This window comes from Capra hircus, chromosome 28 (assembly GCF_001704415.2).
Source record: "Capra hircus breed San Clemente chromosome 28, ASM170441v1, whole genome shotgun sequence".
Taxonomy (NCBI): Eukaryota; Metazoa; Chordata; class Mammalia; order Artiodactyla; family Bovidae; genus Capra; species Capra hircus.
Window position 1 is genome coordinate 35,925,071 of NC_030835.1, and position 22,349 is coordinate 35,947,419.

The 22,349-nt window shown below is 40.7% G+C and overlaps 1 protein-coding gene across 5 annotated transcripts in view; it reads right to left on the reverse strand.

Moving 5' to 3' along the window:
• MTR (5-methyltetrahydrofolate-homocysteine methyltransferase) overlaps nt 1–22,349 on the reverse strand; it is a 125,872-nt gene that overhangs the window by 78,831 nt on the left and 24,692 nt on the right. For all 5 annotated transcript variants that reach the window (XM_018042441.1, XM_018042444.1, XM_018042442.1 and 2 more), the window contains 11 exons: nt 20,891–20,960; nt 18,805–18,897; nt 17,333–17,439; nt 15,225–15,284; nt 14,387–14,481; nt 10,945–11,045; nt 9,863–9,924; nt 8,751–8,818; nt 6,630–6,709; nt 3,907–4,019; nt 526–666 (listed from right to left, as the gene is read on the reverse strand). In XM_018042441.1, the coding sequence (XP_017897930.1) occupies nt 526–666; nt 3,907–4,019; nt 6,630–6,709; nt 8,751–8,818; nt 9,863–9,924; nt 10,945–11,045; nt 14,387–14,481; nt 15,225–15,284; nt 17,333–17,439; nt 18,805–18,897; nt 20,891–20,960 (990 nt within the window). The remainder of the gene's footprint in view (nt 1–525; nt 667–3,906; nt 4,020–6,629; nt 6,710–8,750; nt 8,819–9,862; nt 9,925–10,944; nt 11,046–14,386; nt 14,482–15,224; nt 15,285–17,332; nt 17,440–18,804; nt 18,898–20,890; nt 20,961–22,349) is intronic.

Here is a 22,349-nt window from a genome sequence, read left to right on the forward strand (position 1 = left end):
TTGAAAAGCTTGACACAAAAATTAACTTTCATCTTAAAGAACAAATGTAAAAGCTGACATTAATACCTCAATTTAATCTTGTTTTATAATTTTGTCTTACCCTGATATGCCTAAAAAGGTCCATTCTTCCTGCAATAAGGAAGGACTATCTGATATCTGAGTTCCCTAGTCTGCAGTAGAAACAGAACTAACAATTGGTAGGAACAGGTAAGAATATCCTTCAGAGACATGAAAAGTTAGTTCTTAGCCTATTCAGACATCAGAGGAAATTCAATAATCCTTGTGACCAATTCCAGAAGCCCTGCAAACAGTCGCACTACTATCACATCCTTCTCTCTGAAGTCTGGTTTATATTGAAAGGCTGCCATTATGTGAGGAAACGAACAATCAGAAACCACTGGGCTTTCAACGCAGTTCAACAGAACACCAGTGTAGGAGATGACAGACCAAGGGAAAAGTGACAAAGTCAATGAGCGACAGGGCAGCACGTGTAATTCCCCTTGATGAATCGAAGTTCCATACAACCTTGGCAATGTCAGGCTCGGAAGCAATGAAGTTGCAGAATCTGGTCATTGCACTTGGACCATCCAGCATGCCATCATCCATGTTAATATCCAACACCTGGGCTCCCATTTCCACCTGCATTTTGGCAACGCTCAGTGCTTCCTGAGGAAAGAATTCAAGAGGAAGCAGTGTCAGGAGAGGGTGACTCAAGAAAAGGCTGACAAAAGTAGTCCTTCACCATCCCGGGCAGTCCCTTCTAACTCCACTAGGCTAGCTAGCCAGCCCCTCACCCTCCCACCCCCGACCCTGAGCTGCTCTCAATCATCACAGATGAACCTTTCCTAAACATCTCTTCCATCACAATTCATCACTCCTCAGAACCCACAGAGGCTCTGATTCCTCCCGTAAAGAACCTCAGTCCCTCAGCATGGTGTTCCAGGTCCTGGGGACCTGCCCCATCATCTTATCCAACTCAACATCTCCCCCTGAACCCTGGCACCCTTCACCCAGCTAAATCTGCTTCCACCTCTGTGTCACACATACTGTTCCCTCTGCTTCAAATACAATCCCCTCCCTTTCTATACTATTTAAGACCCAGCTCAAGTCCCACCTCCTTCAAGAAAAGCCATTACAGAAACCATCCAAAACTTATCTAACTCTTCAATATTCACCAAATCATGCAAAGCATTCACTGCAGGCTACTGACAGCAGTTACATGAAATATAAGTTAAATTTTTTTATGCTAAAAGAATTTTCAAATCCATTAATACCTTATTATACACTGTAAATCTCCAAGTACAAAATACAATACACAGCATTTCCCACTTATGATCATTTAAGGAATATCCTGTAGGATCAGCATTCCAGAGAACATACTTTGGGAAACACTGCTTATTCCACAATGACTGGCTGCCTCTAAACATCTGCAACAATTATAAACATTATCACATGGTATATGACATTACCATTTCCTCACGGTTTCACAAATAGGGGCTTATTCTCTGAAACAGATTTTAAGCATTTGGAAAATTGAGGAAGGTCTTATGTATCTACCATTCTTGTTTGAACAATGATAGGCAAAACAGATGTGTTCAATAAGGTTTTCTAACTGATTGGTAGAGACTTTAAGTCTTTGTTGTATGTTTCATAGTATAATAAAATAAGCAGGGATAAAATCAACAGTAGATTCTAATATTGTCCTAATTTTTTCTTAGCCAAAGAAAATCAAACAGAAATTTTTAGCAATCATGAGAAGAGGCATGAGACCCTCTGGCACAGGCCACGAGGGAATTCCATTCACAATGATCCAACATTACACAGAGAAAAAGGGTTCCAATAAGATTCAGCAAATCAAAAAATGTTTTGGTATCAGCAATACATTAAATATCATAAAGAATAAAAAGAAGCATAAGTCATAGTCCTTGTTCCTGAAGGGCTTACATCTAGTTGAGGGCATATGACAGTCATATGAGAAGCTATGGATGCTGCCATACAACGTGAGAGTCAGATGTCTTGCCTAAACACCTGGCAGGGCGAGATCTCTGAGGACTGAAGAGAGAAAGCTACCTGAGAGGGAGTGGCTTCAGCTGCCCCTGGGAAACAAACTGGAGGAAGCAGAGGGGAGACAGCAAGCAGTGACCTGTTTAGACCAGAGGTCAAAAGACACAAAACAGAGACGCCAACGCCTGACCTTTCTACATCAGAAGAGCGACAGAATAATAGCTCAGGGGTCCAACTTCCCACATAGGCTCCAAGGGATGAATGAAGTGATTTGTTTAAACATGTACAAGTTGAGTGAACAGACTGGACTGGACCTTCTCTCAGGTCAGTGCTCATTCCGTAACCAGAGAACCTTGAGGGAGCACTGAATAGGGGAACTGGAATCCAGCGAGGAGTCATTCCTCGCCACGCACTTCCTACTTCCCCGCCCCATCCCTGCTGAGACAGCAGAGCGGTGAAGGGTATGGGCTTGGAGGACTTGGGGTCTAACATTCACTTGCTGTGAAACAACAGGCGAGTGGTTTAACCTCCGCCAAGCCTCCAGCTGGACATCTGTAAAATGGGGATGAGAACACCACCTCTCTCACAGGTCTGCGAAGATGAAGTAAATAATGCCACAAAGCGCTGAGCACAGTGACAGGCATGCCGTAAGACCTGACGAGATGACAGATACCACTCCCACTTGCCTGCTTCTTCCTAAAATGCTGTCTGCTCTCAGTAGCAAATCTATCAAATCTGAGACTGAAAAGGACACCACAGAATGGTTTTAATTATCAAAACATAAAGAGAACACCGCCACTGCAGAACTCTACACCACCATGAACGGTCATAGGGATTTCACAAGAGTAGACATGAATGAAGGCCTGGAGGCAGAAGAAAGCCTCCTGGAACATTCAGATCAGGACAGAAGGCAGGTTGGTGTCTAACTGGAGAGAACTGGATGATGGCCTAGGGAGTTTGGGTTGAATCCCATATGCAAAAAAAGCCACCCCATGAAAGCTTCTAAACTTGGGGAGACCATAGCAGCAGGACGTGCTGGCTGAGCAGTAGCAGGGATGAAGGGAAGAGGACAGATGGGACCATCAGGAACCATATAACCATATAACTGAAATACCCGCAGAGCAGACCTCCATGGGACACCACAGAGCACTCATTAACACGTTCATAAAGGATGATAAATGTACACTTCACTTTCTCTGTGACTAAAACTAAGTCTACTTTGATACTGGTTGCTGGAAGATCTAAAGGTTTTTAAAATCTTAAAATGAGAGAAGGTTAATGAAAAAAATAAAATCATTAAAGCCCAGATCAGATTCCTCCATGTTTCAACTTCATATTTGCATAAGAAAAAAGAAGTCTGTCCATGATGGGCTCTCTCTGGATTAAATTCTGCTCATTCATAGAGTGATCAAGTTTAAGAACACTAGGGCAAAATTTTTCAAGGCAGGGCCTATTCTTTGTGTTTGCTTGTTTATTGTAGTTTACAGTGAATAGAATCAATAATACCATGCTGGTCAGTATCTGATGTGGTCATGAGAATATAAATAGGAATTGTCTTGGCTTTCCGTTTCTTTAAAGGATTTGTGAGAAGCTGAAATGAACAGTATCTTCAAACTTCTAAAATTTCACAATTAATAGAAACAGCTAGAACCTGGGTCTCTCCCATCTCATCCCATTTCATACCTCGAGTGCATTTTTTTGACAAATATCAACAAGAGCACCTTTGATTTTTCGAAGCCTCATCCTCCCACCGGCCCGGCCGGCTGCAAACACCCTTTACCATTCTCACACCGTCTAGCAGCTCTGCTAACAACGCTATCAAAGGCAGAGCAGCTTTGTTTGGATGCTGTCTTAGCCAAAATACATGGCGGATGACTCAAGGGACTTATTAATGATGCTCACTTCATAATTTCCTGCCATGATGAGTTTAGCAAACCTCCTGGATCCTGCAACGTTACAGCGCTCTCCAATGTTAACAAAGTTGGTGTATGGTCCAATCCTGAAGGGCTCTAGACCTTAAAAGGAGAAGTATTTTGAAAATTTTCTGAAAATACATGTAACGACAAGAGACAGAAAACAAATGTTGTCATGAGATAGAAAAGAAGTTTCTATGCCACAGCCCATCTGACTAGCTTGGCATGGCCTTTTCCCCTATGGATATTTAAACACAGGACAAGTCTCTATGTTTACCACCAGAACTCTCAAAGGAAGAAATATTTCAGGGTTGGAAATTGCAAATTTCTCTAAAGAGCTGAATCATAACCAGCTCTGAGTAACAAAGCAAAATTATCATCATATTCTTATGTAACCAAGAGTCTGGGGCAAAAACCATGAGGTTAGAATCTAAAGGAATGCTCCTCAGCTGTCCCTTCGGACATTGGCTCAAAGCCAGATGGAGTGAGCTTTCTTAATCCTACCAACAGTGTATTTAGAATTTATCTCATCTCTTTGATCCAGAGGCCAAGAACCAATAATCAGCAAGGCCAGACAGGGTCACGAGGAAGGACTCGGGCTGAACGCTGGGAGACAGCTGACCCTGGGCGAGCCACTTAGGCTTTTCACTCCTCCTTCCTTATTTGTCAAGGGACAACAACATTTCCCTGTTAAAGGCGGGTTTAGGGGCAAATATCAGATAATTACTGTGGATATGTTACACTGAGGAAAAAAGCAGCATGCAATATGAAGTACTACCAGAGGAAATGCCCTTTAACTGTTTTTGTTCTACTCTTAATATTTACAGTTTTAGGAGCAGAAGCCTTGCTAGATGGTGACAGGCAGGCTCTGGGGACAGTCAGCCCTGGGATGCAAGCCCTGTACAGCCATTTTAGTCAGCACCCCAGGGGACTTGTCTAGAGGCTTGAGCTTACCAAATGGCTTTTGTTCCCTGACTTGGAAGACTATCACTTCCCAGTTTGGGCCCGTGATTTCCTTCTCCACTGGTACCATCCTCATGGCCTCATTCCCCCATGCCAGCCTCAGAGCATCCCTAATCTTTAGTGAGAACCTGGAGTTCCCAAGGCACACAAGTAGGCTGCCAACATTTAAATGCTGGAGAGGCCCTGCTGCATTGCTCTAAAAGTATTTCACACAAAGCACTTCTGATTTATTATGAATGTGAAGCATCTGACAGAAAAACTATATTTATTCTCAAGCCTGCAATTTATAAAAGAACAATTAAAAAGAGTATGTTATTCTTCTAAAATCTGATTAAAGGTGTTTTTTTAAAACAATTTAGAAATAGCACATGAAATTCAAATCAGAAGAAAGAATTCTTTCATTCTTACATATATAAACTCTTTTTAAAAATCATAACTAAATGGTTATCTCCTATTTCAACTGTGGCAAAGGTTAACCATTTTAACTTAGTCCTTGCCTGAAGTGGTTCAGATGGTAAAGAATCTGCCTACAATATGGGAAACCCAGGTTTGATCCCTGGGTCAGGAAGATCCCCTAGAGAAGGGAGTGGCAACCCACTCTGGTACTCTTGCCTAGAGAATTCCGTGGACAGAAGAGCCTGATAGGCCACAGTCCACAAAGTCGCAAAGAGCTGGGCACGACTGAACAACTAACACTTTGGCCAAAGTAAGATCTAAGGATGAAATAAACTATTCCACCACACCTCTCTCTGATAAAAGCCCTTTTTCTGGGTAGGGGGTGTATCATAAATCAGAAATCCCTCTTCTTCTAATTTTATCCTATCTTATGGAGAATAAAAAGCAAAAAAAGGGTAGACTGAAGAGGTATATTTTTAACTCAACTTCATCTCACTCACTGGGATTAATTATATGCAGTATGTTCTGAGTGAAAAAAGTAGATATTACTTTTACTGTAACTTGTACTTCATTTCACTTTCCTTAGGAGAACATATGGAACAAAAATACATCAGTTTAGAGAAATGTTGAATTCTCAGTTAGGGGGCATAATTCCTTATGTGTGCTATCTGCAGGTTCTCTAAGAAACTGTATACACATTTTCCTTTTTGCTTAAAGATTTTTTCTAAGAATACAACATTAAAGTGTTCTGGGAAAAATATAAAATTTAAAGCCTTTTTTCTAATAGTTGGCATGATAACCTATTTTACCAACACTCTTTTGAACACGAAAGCTTATTCTGAAAAAGGGAAGCTGCCTACCCCACAGGGCTGTTGAGAACAAAACAGAATAATGCATATTACAACTCTTTGTAAAGTCCTGAACACATACGCAACATAAGAGCAGGACAATAATATTGTAGAGGCACATAATATTTTCTAGGAAGAGACTACCATCATTAAAAAACCTTGAGCCTGGGCTAGATTTTTTAGCAACTAGCAGCAAATCTGACAATTAAAATTGTTAGGCTGTGGCCCATGTACATTTTCAAAGCAGTGCACAATAACTCTGACCAAGGGCACTACCTGTGCCTTCCTTCACATTTCCCTGAAGTATCTTCCTGCTCCCATCCCTAAAAAACACAATGGGTTCTTTGCCAGAACTAATTTAAGTGCCAAGAAAAATACATACTCTTCTTTGACCTAATAAACAAGTTCCTTGGCCTAAACATCACTACCATGTAGACTAAACATACAAACTTAATCTACAAACGATTTCTGAAATTATAAAAAAAATCACATTTTTACGGCTTACCAGACAGTAGCATATGCCCTTCAAAAACACTGGCAGGTGGAACTCTAGGCTTACAGTTTTTCACAGCTTCAGCAATTTCTCTGAGTTAAAAGAGAAAACACAATATCCATTAACTCAGAACAAAATTCAATTAAGCTGATTTCCAGCTATGACATTAAATCTGTTTAACATAATTATATACCTAGTTCCAAATGTGCAGCAGCAATTGTGCTTTTTAGTTTTCTCAGTAATGCAGAAAATGAATCTATACTATTTCACATTTCTGTATCTGTCCCGTCTTGCTGTGTATGGACCAGACCAGTTTCTATGCTCACAGACATGAACCTACAAACGTGCACCTATAGATATGAGAGTTTACACAAATGCACACAGCAAATCTCCCCCACCCCTTCCCAACCCGAAGATGTCCTTAATCCACACAGTAATTTAAAAGAAAAAAAAGGCTTCACTGTTGAGAAGGAAGAGTAAAGAGGAGAGGAGATGCCTAGAGCAAAGGAAATTAAATCCTTTAGGTATTTTTTTTAAGCACACACACACACAGTAGAGAGGATTCAGAGTAAGACATCACTAAAAATCCAAAATAACCACTCCTGGAAATTTGTTTTAGTTATTCATACTCTTTGGAACCTTCCCAGCTTCAATGAAATATGTCTCTGATTAGCCTTGAAAAATCTGCCTGCTCTACTAAATTGATCAGGACCAGTATGAACCATTCACTACAGCTCCCCAAATTAATATGTGAATGACAAAATAAAAGCAGCAAATATATATATACAGAGATAGATAAACACACACACACAGCAATTTCTGAAGCAACTCTTTTTATGAAGGAGGAAAGTGAACGTGAAAGTCGCTCAGTCATGTCCGACTCTTTGTGACCCCATGGACTATACAGTGCATGGAATTCTCCAGGCCAGAATACTGGAGTGGGGAGCAGTCTTTCCCTTTTCCAGGGGATCTTCCCAACCCAGATTTCCCGCCTTGCAGGCAGATTCTTTACCAGCTGAGCCACAAGGGAAGCCCTATAAAGGAGGCGATAACCTTAAAAAAAAGAGATCCATAGATAAGCTATCCTCAACTATTAATAGCTTTCAGATAGTATTTAAAAGATGTTTAAAAAATTATAGACTCTTAATAGAATCTATCACAGAGGTCAACAAAAGCAGTACAACATTAGGCAATTCACACAGTGAACATTTTATAGGTATGAAACAGATGCAGAACAGTCAGGTGACTGGCTCAAAATATGATCATCAATCACTTTAGGGAAAAAAATAGAAACAGAAACAGTCCTCAACTTTCAATTCCAATCCTCTTTATAAGAGGATTAATCATGAAACTGCAGGGACTTAACCACACCCTTCACCATATCCTGTCTCACACTCCCTTTCTTAACCCTCAACAACGTGGGTTAAGCGAGGTGCCAGGCGAGGTGAAGACACTCTTCTTGACCTCAAGGTGCTTGCCGCTTACTGTCTTTTCTGTCCATGAAAGCATCTAGTGGAGGCAGGTATTTCTCCACATATGAGCTGTCCTTCCTTGAGCATTGGAAGTGAACATTGGAATATGAATCAGATATTTAAAGGTACAGTGTTAAGATAGCTAGGATTTGCTTATAATCATCTAAGGGGGAAAAAGAAGTTAGAGAATAGATAAAATAAGAATAGCAAAATGCTGAAAATTATGTCTTAGGCACATGAGATTTCATTTTATTATTTTTGTACTTTATAAAAATTAAAGTATCCTAGTTTGCTAGGACTGCCATAATTAAATACCACAGGCTGAGGAGTTTAAACAGCAAGGTTTCTCAATGTTTTGGAGGCTAGGAGTCTCAGGTCACAGGATCAGCAGGGCTGGCTTCCTCCCCTTGGCTTCTCACTGGCCCTCTTCTCCCTGCGCTTGCACAGGGGCCCCTCCTGTGTGTGTCTGTGCCCTCGCCAGCCACACACTGGATCAGGATCTATTCACATGACCTCATTTTACCTCAATTACCTGCTTAACCACCCTACCTCCAATTACTGTCACATTCAGAACTGGGGATTAAGGCTTTGATCTATGAATTTTGAGGGGGACACAATTCATCCCATAACAAAAAATTAAACACTTAGAAGTGATTATCACCTGATATGATCTGGTGTCGTACCACAGCATCCGCCAACTATGTTGACCAAGCCATCAACAGCAAAATCCTGCATTTAGAAAAGGAAAGTTTCAGAAAGCTTATCAGAATTCTAAGTTCACCACCATCAATTCAGCATCAATTCTAAGTTCACCACCATCCACATTTCCTGAATAACTAATTTTACATTTAAAAGAGAGCTAAACATATTTGACTCTAGATATAAAGCCTTCACAAGACTCAGATACAAGGTTAAAAGCAGGGAACAGTTCAGATGAAACGCACTGAGGCATCTGTCTATCTGATCATAATGAAAATTTGTTTTACCCATATGCTGAGCAGAATGAATGTGAACTGAATAATGCATTTTCCAATAACATCTAAGTTATTAGTATTTAAATTTAAATTCAAAAGTTGAAAAAATAAAAAATTCAATCCCTCAGTCACAACAACCACATTTCAAGTACTCCAATGACCGCAAGTGATAGAGGTTACATAATGCATAATGTGGGTCGGGAGTTTAACCACAGCTGGTCTGAAGGACAAGATAACTTGAAAGAGGAACTCAAGGAACTCAGAAGTGACAATACTGGAAAGAACATCTACATAAGGTATTGAAATCATAAGAATTAAGTCAGAAATACTTTAGGAGACAATGTCAATAAGCCAGAAGCTAAAAATCCAAGGAATGAGGAAAAGGGACCCAGGGGTTAGAAATAAGGAGGAGTTGTGGGCAATATGGTTTTGTGAACCAGGACTTCAAAGATGGAAGGTGTATGGAGAGAAGGAGAGCAGGGGAGATGACAGTGGGGAGCAAAGAGATGTCAACTCCACCTAGCAGTTTGGTGGGTGGAGAAGACCACTTGGGAGGGCTCAGAGGACGAGTTTCAGTTAGTTTGGGTTGGATCTCACTGGGAATCCACTTGTTTCCACTATGAGAAGGATGCTGACAAGAAGCCCCTTTCTCTGCCTCCATCATATTCATTCATCATAAGCTTTTATTTCTTATATACATACTGGCTTTTCTTTAGAGGTAAAGTCTACGTCTAACTATTCTAAATCAAAAAGTCCATTTCTTTATCTCTTAAAAACCAAGTGAAAATGGATTCGTGACCTTCACGTGCATGGCCATCATCTGGGGAGTTTCATCATAGTCACCGAAGGTATTGGGAAGACCTAAGAAAGCATATTTCAACCATTACTGGAAATTATTTTCACAAACAGACATAGTATTTGTAAAGGCTTTAGGTTAAAAGGCTAGAAAACTTTTTATTTATAATTAAAGCAAGATTACTTAAAAAAATAAAAATTCTTAATATTAAACATAATAAGTACAGAGACAACATATCAAAAAATCACAGCAGAAAATAAATATCCATTATTTCTTTTCCATTTCAAAGAAAAGCATCACTACTACATGGGACAGAATTCCTCTACCTCTAGCCCTCCCCTTCCTATAAAGGAAATTAATTCTAGGCACCTAGCTGCCAGGGGGTAAGGTGTAAGGGAGTATCACACATCCTTTGAACTAGCAAGCACCAGGCATGCAATTAAAAACAACCAAAACACAACCCATCCCCTTTCAAGTAAGTTTTCCCACATAAGACTTCAGCATCTAATCACCCAATTTCCTGTTTCATTTATTATCCACTTCTAGTTATCTTACTCCTAATGCTCAAAAATATACACCAGGAAATCTGGTTAACCCAGGATGGATTATCAATATTAAATGGACAGCTTAAAAATTGTCTACATTTATCTTAGGAATTTTTATATACCATAAATTTGAAGTCCTAACTTAAAAAGAGGAAAAGTAACAGGTTCTTTATTCGCTCGTTTGTTGATACAGTGGAACAAAGAGGGCTCTCACACAGGGTCTTTGTGCCCATCACTTTGGTCATGCCCACATGGCAAGCACTGTCACCAATTCCAAGACTCTGGTCAGTTAAGCAATGAGCTTCATTCCCCCAAGCTCTGTCCACTTCTGACACTTTCAGGCTAAGCCAAACTGTTCTTTCATATCTAGAGGGAAACAGTTGTCCAGACTCAAGTTTCTTCATTTAAAAAATTCCTATTAAAAGCTGACTATATCCTAAGATCTACGAAACAAACTCTTTTAATCCAGATCTGTTTCCCTGTCTACCCAGGTCTTGTGTATCTGGATTCTCCTATGTGTGACTCCCCTGAAACACATACCTGCATTGGGATAACAGAGAACATAAGCTGTTGTACATTTTCCAATTGTTTCAATAAAAGGTCTCATTTCAGCTGCACCCAGAGCACAATTTAATCCAATGCTGAAAAAACAAAAAGAAGAGATCAGAAGCACCCTCTTTTATTCTAAATATTTATACATATACAAAGTTATGATGAGGAAAGGAGTATATTTAAAACCAAGCAGATAATAAATCTCTTGATTTGAAGCACATTTAGTTCAGTCGTCAAAGCCACCTCACTGATGTTCCCTGCAGCACTAAACATTTCTGCCCATGTCTCCAACATGAGATGATCTTACAGCTTAAGGATCCAGACTATAAATAAAAAAATAAGTTCACAGTTTCATCACTGGTATGCCATGAAACAAAAATGTCTGCAAATTACCACTGCTAATAAACACTGTCTGGAAAACAATACTGAAAGAGAAAGAAAAAGGAAAATCTTGCAGGTAGATGGAATATTAATGGTATATGGAAGCCACTTTGGGAGTCTAGAAGACCAAGACTTGGCCCTTGCTCCAAATGACTTGCAATGTGACCTTGGACTTAGAATTTGTCCTCTTATAAATTAAGTGGGTTTACTTGTAACCAAGGAGCTCTGTGTTTTGCAAATCAAACTTAACTACGGACTCAAAACAGATCAAAGCAGAGCTGCTAAAACCCCTCCAAAGCCACTCTCAGGGGGGAGCAGCCAAGGCCTTCAGGAATTCAAGAATTAATTATGAAGTGACTGGGACTATGTCATCTTTTATTTTTTCATATTTTACTTTTTTCCTTTTATTATGATTTCTTAGTGCAACATGATATACTAGATTAGAACCTGGAACAGAAAAAGAACAGTGTGGAAAAACTTGAAACCTGAATAAAGTGTGGAGTTTAAATAATAGTAATATGCTTTTAGTTTTGCTGAAAGTATCACAGGTAATGCAAGTTGTCACATTAGAAAAAACTAGATTAAAAAAAAATAGCTGAAGAGCATACAGGAATTCTCTGTACTATGTGTGTCACTTTTCTGCAAATCTGAAATTATTCCACAATAAAAAGTTTATTTAACAAATTCACAACTCCCATTTGTGATAAAAACTCCTAGTTTACTAGGAACAGAAGAAAACTTCTCACATTGGATAAAGCACATCTATTTAGTGATATAGAATTAAATGTTTTTCCCACAAGATCTGGAACAAGGTAAGGATGACTTCTTTCACCTCCTGCTAAATGTCATGCTGGCAGTCCTAAGAGGGCATTAAGAGAAAATGGAAAATAAAAGGTATGCAGACTGGAAAGGAAGAAACAAATTTGTCTTTGTTCACAGGTAAGACTATCTATTACTATTCCAAAGAATCATCTAAAATGCTCTTTGAACCCAAACTGTAAAGTACAAGGTTCATATACAAAAGTTAACTGTTTACCTAGACAGTCGCAATGAGCAATTGAAATTTGAAATACAAAACATACACTGTTTACGATGGCACCAAAACAAATGAAATACTTGTGTATAACTTCAAAACTCTGATGAAAGAAATCAGGGAAGATCTAAATAAATGGAGATATAGCCTAAGTTCATGAACAGGAAGATTTATTATACTTAAGACCTCAATTTTTCCCAATTTTATATACATTCACACACATTAATTAAAATCCAGCAAGTTATTTGTGAATCATCAATGAACCGATCCTAAAGTTTACATGAAGAAGTAAACGACCCAGAATTGCTAATACAACTCTTGGGGGAGAAGAACAAAGATCAAAGAAGGACTGATACTACCTGACTTCAAGCTGCATTAAAAAGCCAAAGGAATCTCTGGTATTGATGAGAGCACAGAGCAACACAGAAGAATAGAATCTAGAACAGAATCAACTGACCTTTGACAAAGAAGCAAAAGCAATCCAATGGAGAAAGGATTATCTTTTCAAGAAATAGTGCTGGAACAACTGGACATTCGCATTTGAAAGACTTAATCCAGACACAGATCTTACATCTTTCATAAAATTAATGCAACATGGTTAACTGTAAATTGCAAAACTATTAAAGATATAAATATGTATATAAAGACTACACAAGAGATAAATCTACATGACCATGGGTTTGGCAATGAGTTTTAGATACAGCACCAAAAGCAGGTTCCATGAAAGAAAACTAAATTGATAAGCTGGACTTCACTAAAATTAAAAACTTCTGTCCAATGAAAGAGCAGACTTTAAGAGCATGAGTAGATAAGCCATAGGCTGGGAGCAAATATTTGTAAAACACATATATGGTATTCAAAGTTTTTTTTTTAATTCTTAAAACTCAACAATAAGAAAACTACCCAACTCAAAAAATAAACAAAAGATCTGAAGAGCAAACAGCTACCTCAAGGTGGTGTTGCCAAAATTAAAAGAGCATAAAGCACTTAGAACTGAGCCTGGCACACAGCAAACTCCCAATAAATGTCTACGACTCTTATTTCATGGCCAACACTATAATAAAAGTTCACAGAGCACTCTGAGAAGAACATTGCCCTGGGCTGGTAAGAGAGGGCAGGGCCCCTGGAGAGGACCCTAGGGATGGACTGAAAGGCTCACGTGTCGGGGTGAGAATGCAGGGCAGGCACAGCCTCCAGGCAGAAGTAGTACACGCACGGACAAGGCACAGGAGGAAACTGTATACTCTAGGAGCTTCCATCTCATCACCATTTTGATCAGAAAAATACAGAGAGATCTTAAAATACAATGTAAAAGCCATGTTAATTTTTTTAAATATTTATGTATTTATTTGGCTGCGATGGGTCTTAGTTGCCACACTCGGGATCTTCAATCTTTGGGATAGCACGAGAACGTTGAGTTGCAGCATGTGGTGGGATCTAGTTCCCTGACCAGGGTTTGAACCCAGGCCCGTTGCATTGGAAGTGCAGAGTCTTAGCCATTGGACCACCAGGAAAGTCCTGGCCATGTTAATTCTTTTTTTTTTTTTTTTTTTTTTTGGCCATGTTAATTCTAAAGATAAAAACCTAAGTTTTAGAATTCCTACTGTATTCCAAATTAGGCTGCTTCACCTTATTCCAAGCTAGGCTGTTTCTGGTTGCTACACAAGCAGGGAGTGAAAACACCTTGCTGTTTTTAAGTGCTGATAATAGATTTAAAGTGTTTTTACTGGGCCAAGGCAGTCTTAAACTATAAGGGGAACATTCACAAACAAAAAGGCAACTCTCTGGCTTGTCGAAGGAGCATAAGAAATCTCCCAGTAACTCAAATTGATTCATTTAGGCTGTGGTCTTCTGACGTCCGCAGGGCAGTCAGAATGTACCTCAAGGAAAGTCAATATTTCACACAAGTGATACCGTGGGAATAGGAAGAAGCAATTCATGCCCAGGTCCCAGGCTGTCGTCATCAGAAGAGATGAACCCCAAAAGGTATGGAGGCGGGAAAGAATGATCACTCACCAGAGTGGGTCTGCATGGGACACGCTGATGACAAATGCCTCCCCAGTCTGGCCAGAGAGAGTTCGCCCACTTTTATCAACAATTGTCCCTGAAATCTGAATTGAAAAAGTAAACTCAGTCAACCACACAGAGTTAAGAATACAGTCCCAAAAACAAAATAAAATTCAGAAGCTTTTAAAAAACAAAAAAACTTGAAAGAGAACTGTAGCACTCCAACTTTAAGGCAACACTGTTTAACCATGGTTGGAAACAGATGAGTGTCCAGGGGAGAGGCTGGAAAGCCAAAGCTGCCGAGAAAAGGGAAAGCCAGGGAGGCAAAAGCAGTGCCCAGAAAAGCTTTAGGTTTCACACCACCAGTCCCACGGGAGAGGACTTTCCACAGATATTTAAGGTTATCCTGGACTCTCGCTGTTCAACATCTGATTCGTCTAACAACGCTTGTGCGTTCTGATCTATTCTCAGCAAGCAGTGTGGGCCTGCCTAGTGCCTCAGTGAACTGGCAGTCTGCTGTCTCTGGCGGCGGATGCTCCATGGTCAGCTTCAAGTCTGTCCCTCCGCGGGCCCTAGAGACAGTCAGCCTTTGACTCTGGGGGACCTGCCTTTCACCAACCACCTCTAGATTCGTTGTCTTCACATTTCTGCAGATAAGACTGCTATTGGTCTGAAGTGGTGGTAGGAGGGAGGTAAACAGAGGAAGTTAAAATAGTTGGTTCCTAAAAGATGATCAATACTCTCAAAAGTTCTATCAGGAAAACTAAAACCCCACCCTCAAAATAATCATATAAAAAAAAAAACACAAAAACTTCATCATGCAAATACCAAATACTTTAGAACTTACAAAGACAGGCCGGGGAACATACTCTTTTTCAAAAAGTTTTTGGACTGCAAACAAGGCTGCCTGCCAGGGAGAAAAAGGACATCTTTGTTACTGAGAGACTATGTCAAAGGTCACAGTCTAACAGGCTGATCAGAATGTTTCTTTTACCAAGGCCTCTTCAGATGAGACACATATCACGTTCTCTGGGGAGGAGAAACAAGTCCTCCATGTGACATACAAAACCCACACCCCTTTCTCAAGGTAACACTGTACATATTCAGTTCAGCCGCTCAGTCATGTCTGACTCTTTGTGACCCCATGAACCGCAGCACGCCAGGCCTTCCTGTCCATCACCAACTCCTGGAGTTTATCCAAACCCATGATCATTGAGTCGGTGATGTCATCCAACCATCTCATCCTCTGTCTCCTCCTGCCCTCAATCTTTCCCAGCATCAGGGTCTTTTCAAATGAGTCAGCTCTTTGCATCAGGTGGCCAAAATATTGGAGTTTCAGCTTCAACATCAGTCCTTCCAATGAACACCCAGGACTGATCTCCTTTAGGGTGGACTGGTTGGATCTCCTTGCAGTCCAAGGGACTCTCAAGAGTCTTCTCCAACACCAGAGTTCAAAAGCATCAATTCTTTGGCACTCAGCTTTATAGTCCAACTCTCACATCCATACATGACTACTGGAAAAACCACAGCCTTGACTAGACAGACCTTTGTTGACAAAGTAATGTCTCTGCTTTTTAATATGCTGTCTAGGTTGGTCATAACTTTCCTTCCAAGGAGTAAGCGTCTTAATTTCATGGCTGCAGTCACCATCTGCAGTGATTTTGGAGCCCAAAAAAATAAAGTCAGCCACTGCTTCCCCATCTATTTGCCATGAAGTGATGGGACCAGATACCATGATCTTTGTTTTCTGAATGTTGAGCTTTAAGCCAACTTTTCCATGATCCTCTTTCACTTTCATCAAGAGGCTCTTTAGTTCCTCTTCACTTTCTGCCATAAGGGTGGTGTCATCTGCATGTCCGAGGTTATTGATATTTCTCCCGGCAATCTTGATTCCAGCTTGTGCTTCCACTGTACATATTACAACAAAACAAACGCTGCCTGGAAGTCCACCCACGAACTAATATTTCCCCCGAGGAAGAGCTGAAGAGCTACTCTTTTTCTTCCTTCTCTCAATCAAAACTAAAAAGAGGTAAATATGAAGCCTCTACTTTTACAGCCTCACATAAACAAGGTAGGTACATGAACCAACAGTGTATGTCACTGTAAAAAAGAATATGAGCTAGAATGGGCTGTAAAGACACGAACGCTGTGTTAATCTGTACTGTCCATGTTTTCTTAAGTTCTAAGACCAGAAACTAAGTTCTTCTAATGCCCAAAGCTCTTCCACATCAGAACCCACAGACAGAGATACTGCATACATAAAAACTAGAATAAGGTAGTATTTTTCACCTACTAGAGTGGAAAAGATCAAAAAGTTCAATAGAGAGGGTGTGGTGAAAGCAGCCAGCATTCCTGTGGACCGCTCGCTGACTGGAGGATAAATGAGTCCAATCCTGGAGGGTGAAGGTCAAAAGTAACAGTGCCCAGACTCTTTAACACAGCAATTTCACATGTAGAAACTTATACTCAGAGACACTGTCAAAAAGGTATGTATGAGGAGTTTTTTATTTTACTTTTTACTTTTTATTTTATTTTATTTATTTTTATTTTATTTTTTACTTTTTATTCCACACACTACATACCTTTGTACATATGTATGGAATACAAGCACATATGCACACTCACACGCATACTTTTCTCTGAATGGAATCTCCCTAGGGCCTCCACACCAGTAACAGCAGTTGTCCCTCGGGAAGACCGCTAGATCCCCACCGAACGGGGGCAGGGAGGATATTTCCTTTTTACTCCATACATTTACTCTGAATTTTAGAATCATGCATATATGTCTGACCTATGCATCCAGGCACATACAGTAGCTATACACGAAAATATTCAGCTTCATAATTTAAAAGTTCTTTTTATATAAAATAATAATATGTTGTATTTCCTCACTTCATGAGGGGAAGCACCCCAGCCGGCACCCCAGCTCAGCCCCCTTTTCCTCCTTTAACTCACCTTGGCATTGGCGGTATCAAAAATAGTTTCAATGAGTAAGATATCCACTCCACCATCCAGAAGCCCTTTGGCCTGCTCTTTGTATGCTTCAACAAGTTCATCAAATGCTGCAGAAAACAAACCACACCCAGGACATCAGTCATTAGTATCCTTTGAAAGCCCAGGACACACCAAATTTAGGCCTGGTTCCAGGTGAACTACCTACTGCTGGTTTATACGCATAATTTAAGGGCAACACCACATTTTGTAAGAAACATGGCAGTGATGGAAGTTAAACCAGCAAACTAAACACAGACACTCCTAAACACTCTGCACACAGGCTCACTTCCCATGTGTGAACAGAGAACAAGCCACTGACTGGGTGGGGAGGGACATGATTTCTTGAGCCTCAGCTCTTACTTTAAGATCTTTAAAACAGATCTTTCCAGGGATGGTTTTAATCAATCAATTCAGGGAAGAGTGTGAGGAATAATTAGAGAAACGTGTCACACTGACGTGGGTTCATGACTGGTCGAGTCACATTCTCTCACACCCTCTGGGGTAAAAGTCTGTGGTTCTATCGATTTTGTGTCTGTCCTCTGACACCAACTCTGTCAGAGAAGAAACCTGCCTGGTGTGCAATTTCAGTCTCAAACACAAAAGGGTACAATCACTCCTAGGTAAACTTTTTGTTAAAAATGTCTTATCTATTTCCATCTCAGAGGTTATCCCACTCCCCATTTTATCTCTCACCCAGGAAAGGAAAGATGCACATATATTCAATAGAGTAGCCTACTTCATCTTACATAGTGCATGAGAAAGGAAAGCTCTCCACTGCCACACTAAGACCGAAAGAAGCTCCCGCCACACGTCAGCCCAGAATGAGCAACTCCTAGTGGAAAAGTGTGGTATCTGGAACTGAAATCTACACATCACGCTTGCCTGAACTTGTCTTCGACACTGAATTCATTACCACACAAGGTATTATTATTCGGCTCCGACCGTTTAATTCTTTTCATTTTTTTGCAGTCTAATGCTTAAACTGACCTAGATTTCTAGCCTTCTCATAAAATTTCAATGCAAGTATGCTTACAGATGCTGGTGTATAATGTTAGTCTGTTTATAACTGCTCCCTGACAAATAAAGTGAGGTCTAGCAGGCTATTCTATAAACTGAACAAAGCCTAGTATCTATTTTTGCTCAACTGTTCAGTTTAAAGTTTCATTTTGATTGGTTTTATTCCCACAGCTGATAAAGAAGCCCAAATACAACAACGTGGATCTTTGAAAACAGACTCAAGATAAATAATACTAATCCAACGACTGGTAACAGCTCACTTTTATTTAAATGTCCACCACATCCCAGGGACTGCTAAGCCCTTAAGTCACAACAATCCCTTCACAGAAGCTGGCACTGGCCCCATACTACAGATGTACAGCTTACTGAGACACCAAGGTACTTGCCCAAGGTCAATGATGGTATATGATACTCACTGATGTTCCTGTAATCTGGTCTCTCCACAGATGGGGACACAGAAAGTGTCTTGTTAGTTGGACCCAGAGCTCCTGCCACATATCTCTTAATTCCTTTGGGAAAAGAAAAACAAGTGTGAAATCCCTAAATAGCTTGCCCTTTTTGCTGTGAGTCAACAGGCCATCAGATTTTCCCTAGAACACAGGAATACAATCGTTTGTCCATCACTCTGAAATTCAGAAAGCACAAAAGCCTCACTTTTCCCCTTAATTCAACAACAAAACTTGACCTCACCTGAACTACAAGAGGCTATTTATAGTTTTTACTCCACTTAGTAGACAATTCATAGATTTTACTGCAAATAGATATTTGATTATGAGGGCCGTCCTGGACCCCACTGGGAAAATTATGAAACAGGAAGTATGTGCACATGTGACCTCCAAGCCAATGCAAAAAAACTGAATTCTCATATCTGGCTTCAAAGGGTTTCAGTTATTAATCCTTTTCTATCAACCACAGCTATGTGAAAGTGAAAGTCATTCAGTCACGTCCAACTCTGCAATCCCATGGACTGTAGCCTGCCAGGTTTTTCTCTCCGTGGAATTCTCCAGGCAAGAATACTGGAGTGGGTTGCCATTCCCTTCTCCAGGGAATCTTCCCAGCCCAGGGATTGACCCCAGGTCTCCTGCATTGGAGGCAGATTCTTTACTGTCTGAGTCACCATGGAAGCACCACCACAGCTACGCTTGGACAAACTCTCTCTCTTCCTACCCTTAGGAAACCTTGAAGGTCATGAACATAGGTTCTGCAAAGCTTCCTCATAGCAGCATTGATCTTGAAACGCTCCCCAATGCTGTACTGCAAGGCCTTTGCAGGGGGAAAATATTAAATCACAATGAACAATTACAAAGCCTGAAGTTAAAGTACGAAGGAGCTCAAATCTTACTTTAATAACTCTTTAAGAATTCCTGAATAATCTTTCCTCTAGGCTAGAGTCCTGGTGCTCCTAAGAGCCTGACATGTTGTGTTCATTTACATATCATAACAGAAGCAGGGGGCACACTGCTTATCACTTGTGGTGATTTTAACCAAAAGGTTATGTTTTACCATTTACCAACCGATCAATAACCCAGCCTTTAGCAGGTTACAATATTCTTTATCCAACTGCCCCCCAGTCCGGCCAAGCTGGACAATAATGTTGGGATAGGAAAAATATTCTTATCTTTCCCTGCTTTGGCTGACTGAATATCCTCTGCCCTGTGATTCTACTGCAGCAATAGTCAATGCCCTTCCATATTTAACATTATCTCTCAGAAACAGAGTTCCTATAAATTGCTTCAGTCTTCATTAGTATGCTGTGTCTAACTTCCTAACAATTTTGCTTTACATCTTTCCTGTTGGCAATAATTTCACATTTCCAAATCTTAAGGGGTTCCATATATTTCTTCTATCCCTTTCCCGCCCTCAAAGCCTCCCCTCCAGCTGGTGCCCAAGTGTTCCACGGCAGCCAGCCAGCAGGTGAGTTATTCTGGGGAGCCATTTTTCATATCCCAGCAAGACTGACTCTACTGTCACCCTCTCTTCTGTGCTGCACAACAGCGCCTTCAAAGACATTAGTGGTATGAAGTGGAAAACACTCGAAAACACTCTCTTTACCTAGGTAAGGAAAACCTCAAGGATGAGGGTCGCTTAAAAGGGATAAGATCACATATCTTAATGATCACCACTATGACCACAGCAGTCAGTTGCGCCTCAATAACCTGAAGATGTTATTTTGAAGGTGGAGAAATCATCTTAGCTGTAAACATATGGGGAAGCCATGGTCCCAGCTATAAAATTAAGATATAACATCAAGTAAACACAGAGCAGGAGACAGACTCATGGAGACAGGGTCAATTCAGAGAGACGTTGAATGCTTGATTATGAAACTGCAGAGAAGTAACCTACAAACAAGTACATGATGGCATCTGCAGTGTTGCTGTAGGCCAGCTGTCACGGAAGGAAAAAGGGCAATAAGCACAGATTATTACAGCTAAGTATGTCAAAGGGAGCAGCTTTGTTTTTTTTTTTTTTTTAAGAAAGAAAAAGGAGAACAAGGTTCCTTACCTGTCTGGAGAGTTACCTCCTCGGCTGCTCTTCTGGCCACTCCCGCAGAGCACATGTTCATCCGGTAGGCCTAATACATCAATGGCAAGTGTTAGTTTGTCCTTCTTTTCTTCCATAAAATAAATAAGGAATTCATGACCTTCTAAAACTCAGTTTTATTCAGTAAGAAAATGCAGAGTGAATTAATTTGAGTCTGAATAAAATCTTAGCCAATAAGGCCTACCAGCTGCCCCAGCAATGAAGGCAACAGGAAAGGCAAGTCTTTGGGAACTGTTTTTACGTTCCTCCCCAAAACCATGAGCTAGCTGGCAATCTCTGGACATCTGGCACATCAGAATAAGCTGATGTCACAAAATATGCTGAGAATTAAAAACAAAAAACAAAAAAAAACCAGTAATGGGAAAGTCACAGGCTTCAGAGAAAGGACACCTGGGCTCTAGACCAGCTCTGTCAATACCTGCCTAGGCAGTTCCCTTAGCAACGCCCTCAGGCCCTGGCTTCTTTCACCAGACAATGGTTGGAGACAGTGGGTCTGAACTTTTTGTAGATTATTAACCTCTAGAGAATCTGGAGAAGGGCCATGAACCCTGTCATGACTAAAAGGCAAGCACACACAAAGGTCCAAAGCAGTGTCCACAAGTTCTACTGAAATACAGTCAAGCCCATTCACTCGTGTGCTATCTATTACTGCTCTCGCACTATAATGCCGGTGTTGAGCAGCTGCAACATAGACCGTATGTGCCAACAAAGCTTAAAATATTTACTGACTGGCCTTTTACAGAAAAGGTTTGCCAATCCTGCCCCAAATAACACAGAAGTAATTATGACGCAATTTCATTTTCCCTTGATAACCCTCAAAGGCAAGTGATTTCACGAAGTCCCAACACTGAGGGAAATCAGCGTCAGGGCACTCAGAACTACGTGCCTGAACACAGAGGCAGGTCTGGGAAAAATTCTACCCAGAAATAGGAATCTCAGCCTCTACCACCTATTTCCATCAGGTTTACAAAAACTGAATATGGAAGCACTGTGTTGATTAAAAAGAAACCAAATCCTTTACCCCACACCCACTAAGTTGCCTACTATGAAGTGAAGTGAAGTTGCTCAGTCGTGTCCGACTCTTTGCGACCCGTCGACTGTAGCCCACCAGGCTCCTTGTCCATGGGATTCTCCAGGCAAGAATACTGGAGTGGGGTGCCATTTCCTTCTCTAGGAGATCTTCCCAACCCAGGGATCGAACCCAGGTCTCCCGCGTTGCAGGCAGACGCTTTAACCTCTGAGCCATGATGGAAGCACAGGGAAGCCTACTATGAGGACAAAACAGAAATAAAACCAGGGCTTCCCTGGTGCTCAGTGGTGAAGAATCCGCCTGCCAATGCAGGAGACACAGGCTTGATCCTCTAAGCAGAAAGATCCCACATGCCTCAGAGCAACTAAGGCCATGTACCACAACTATTAA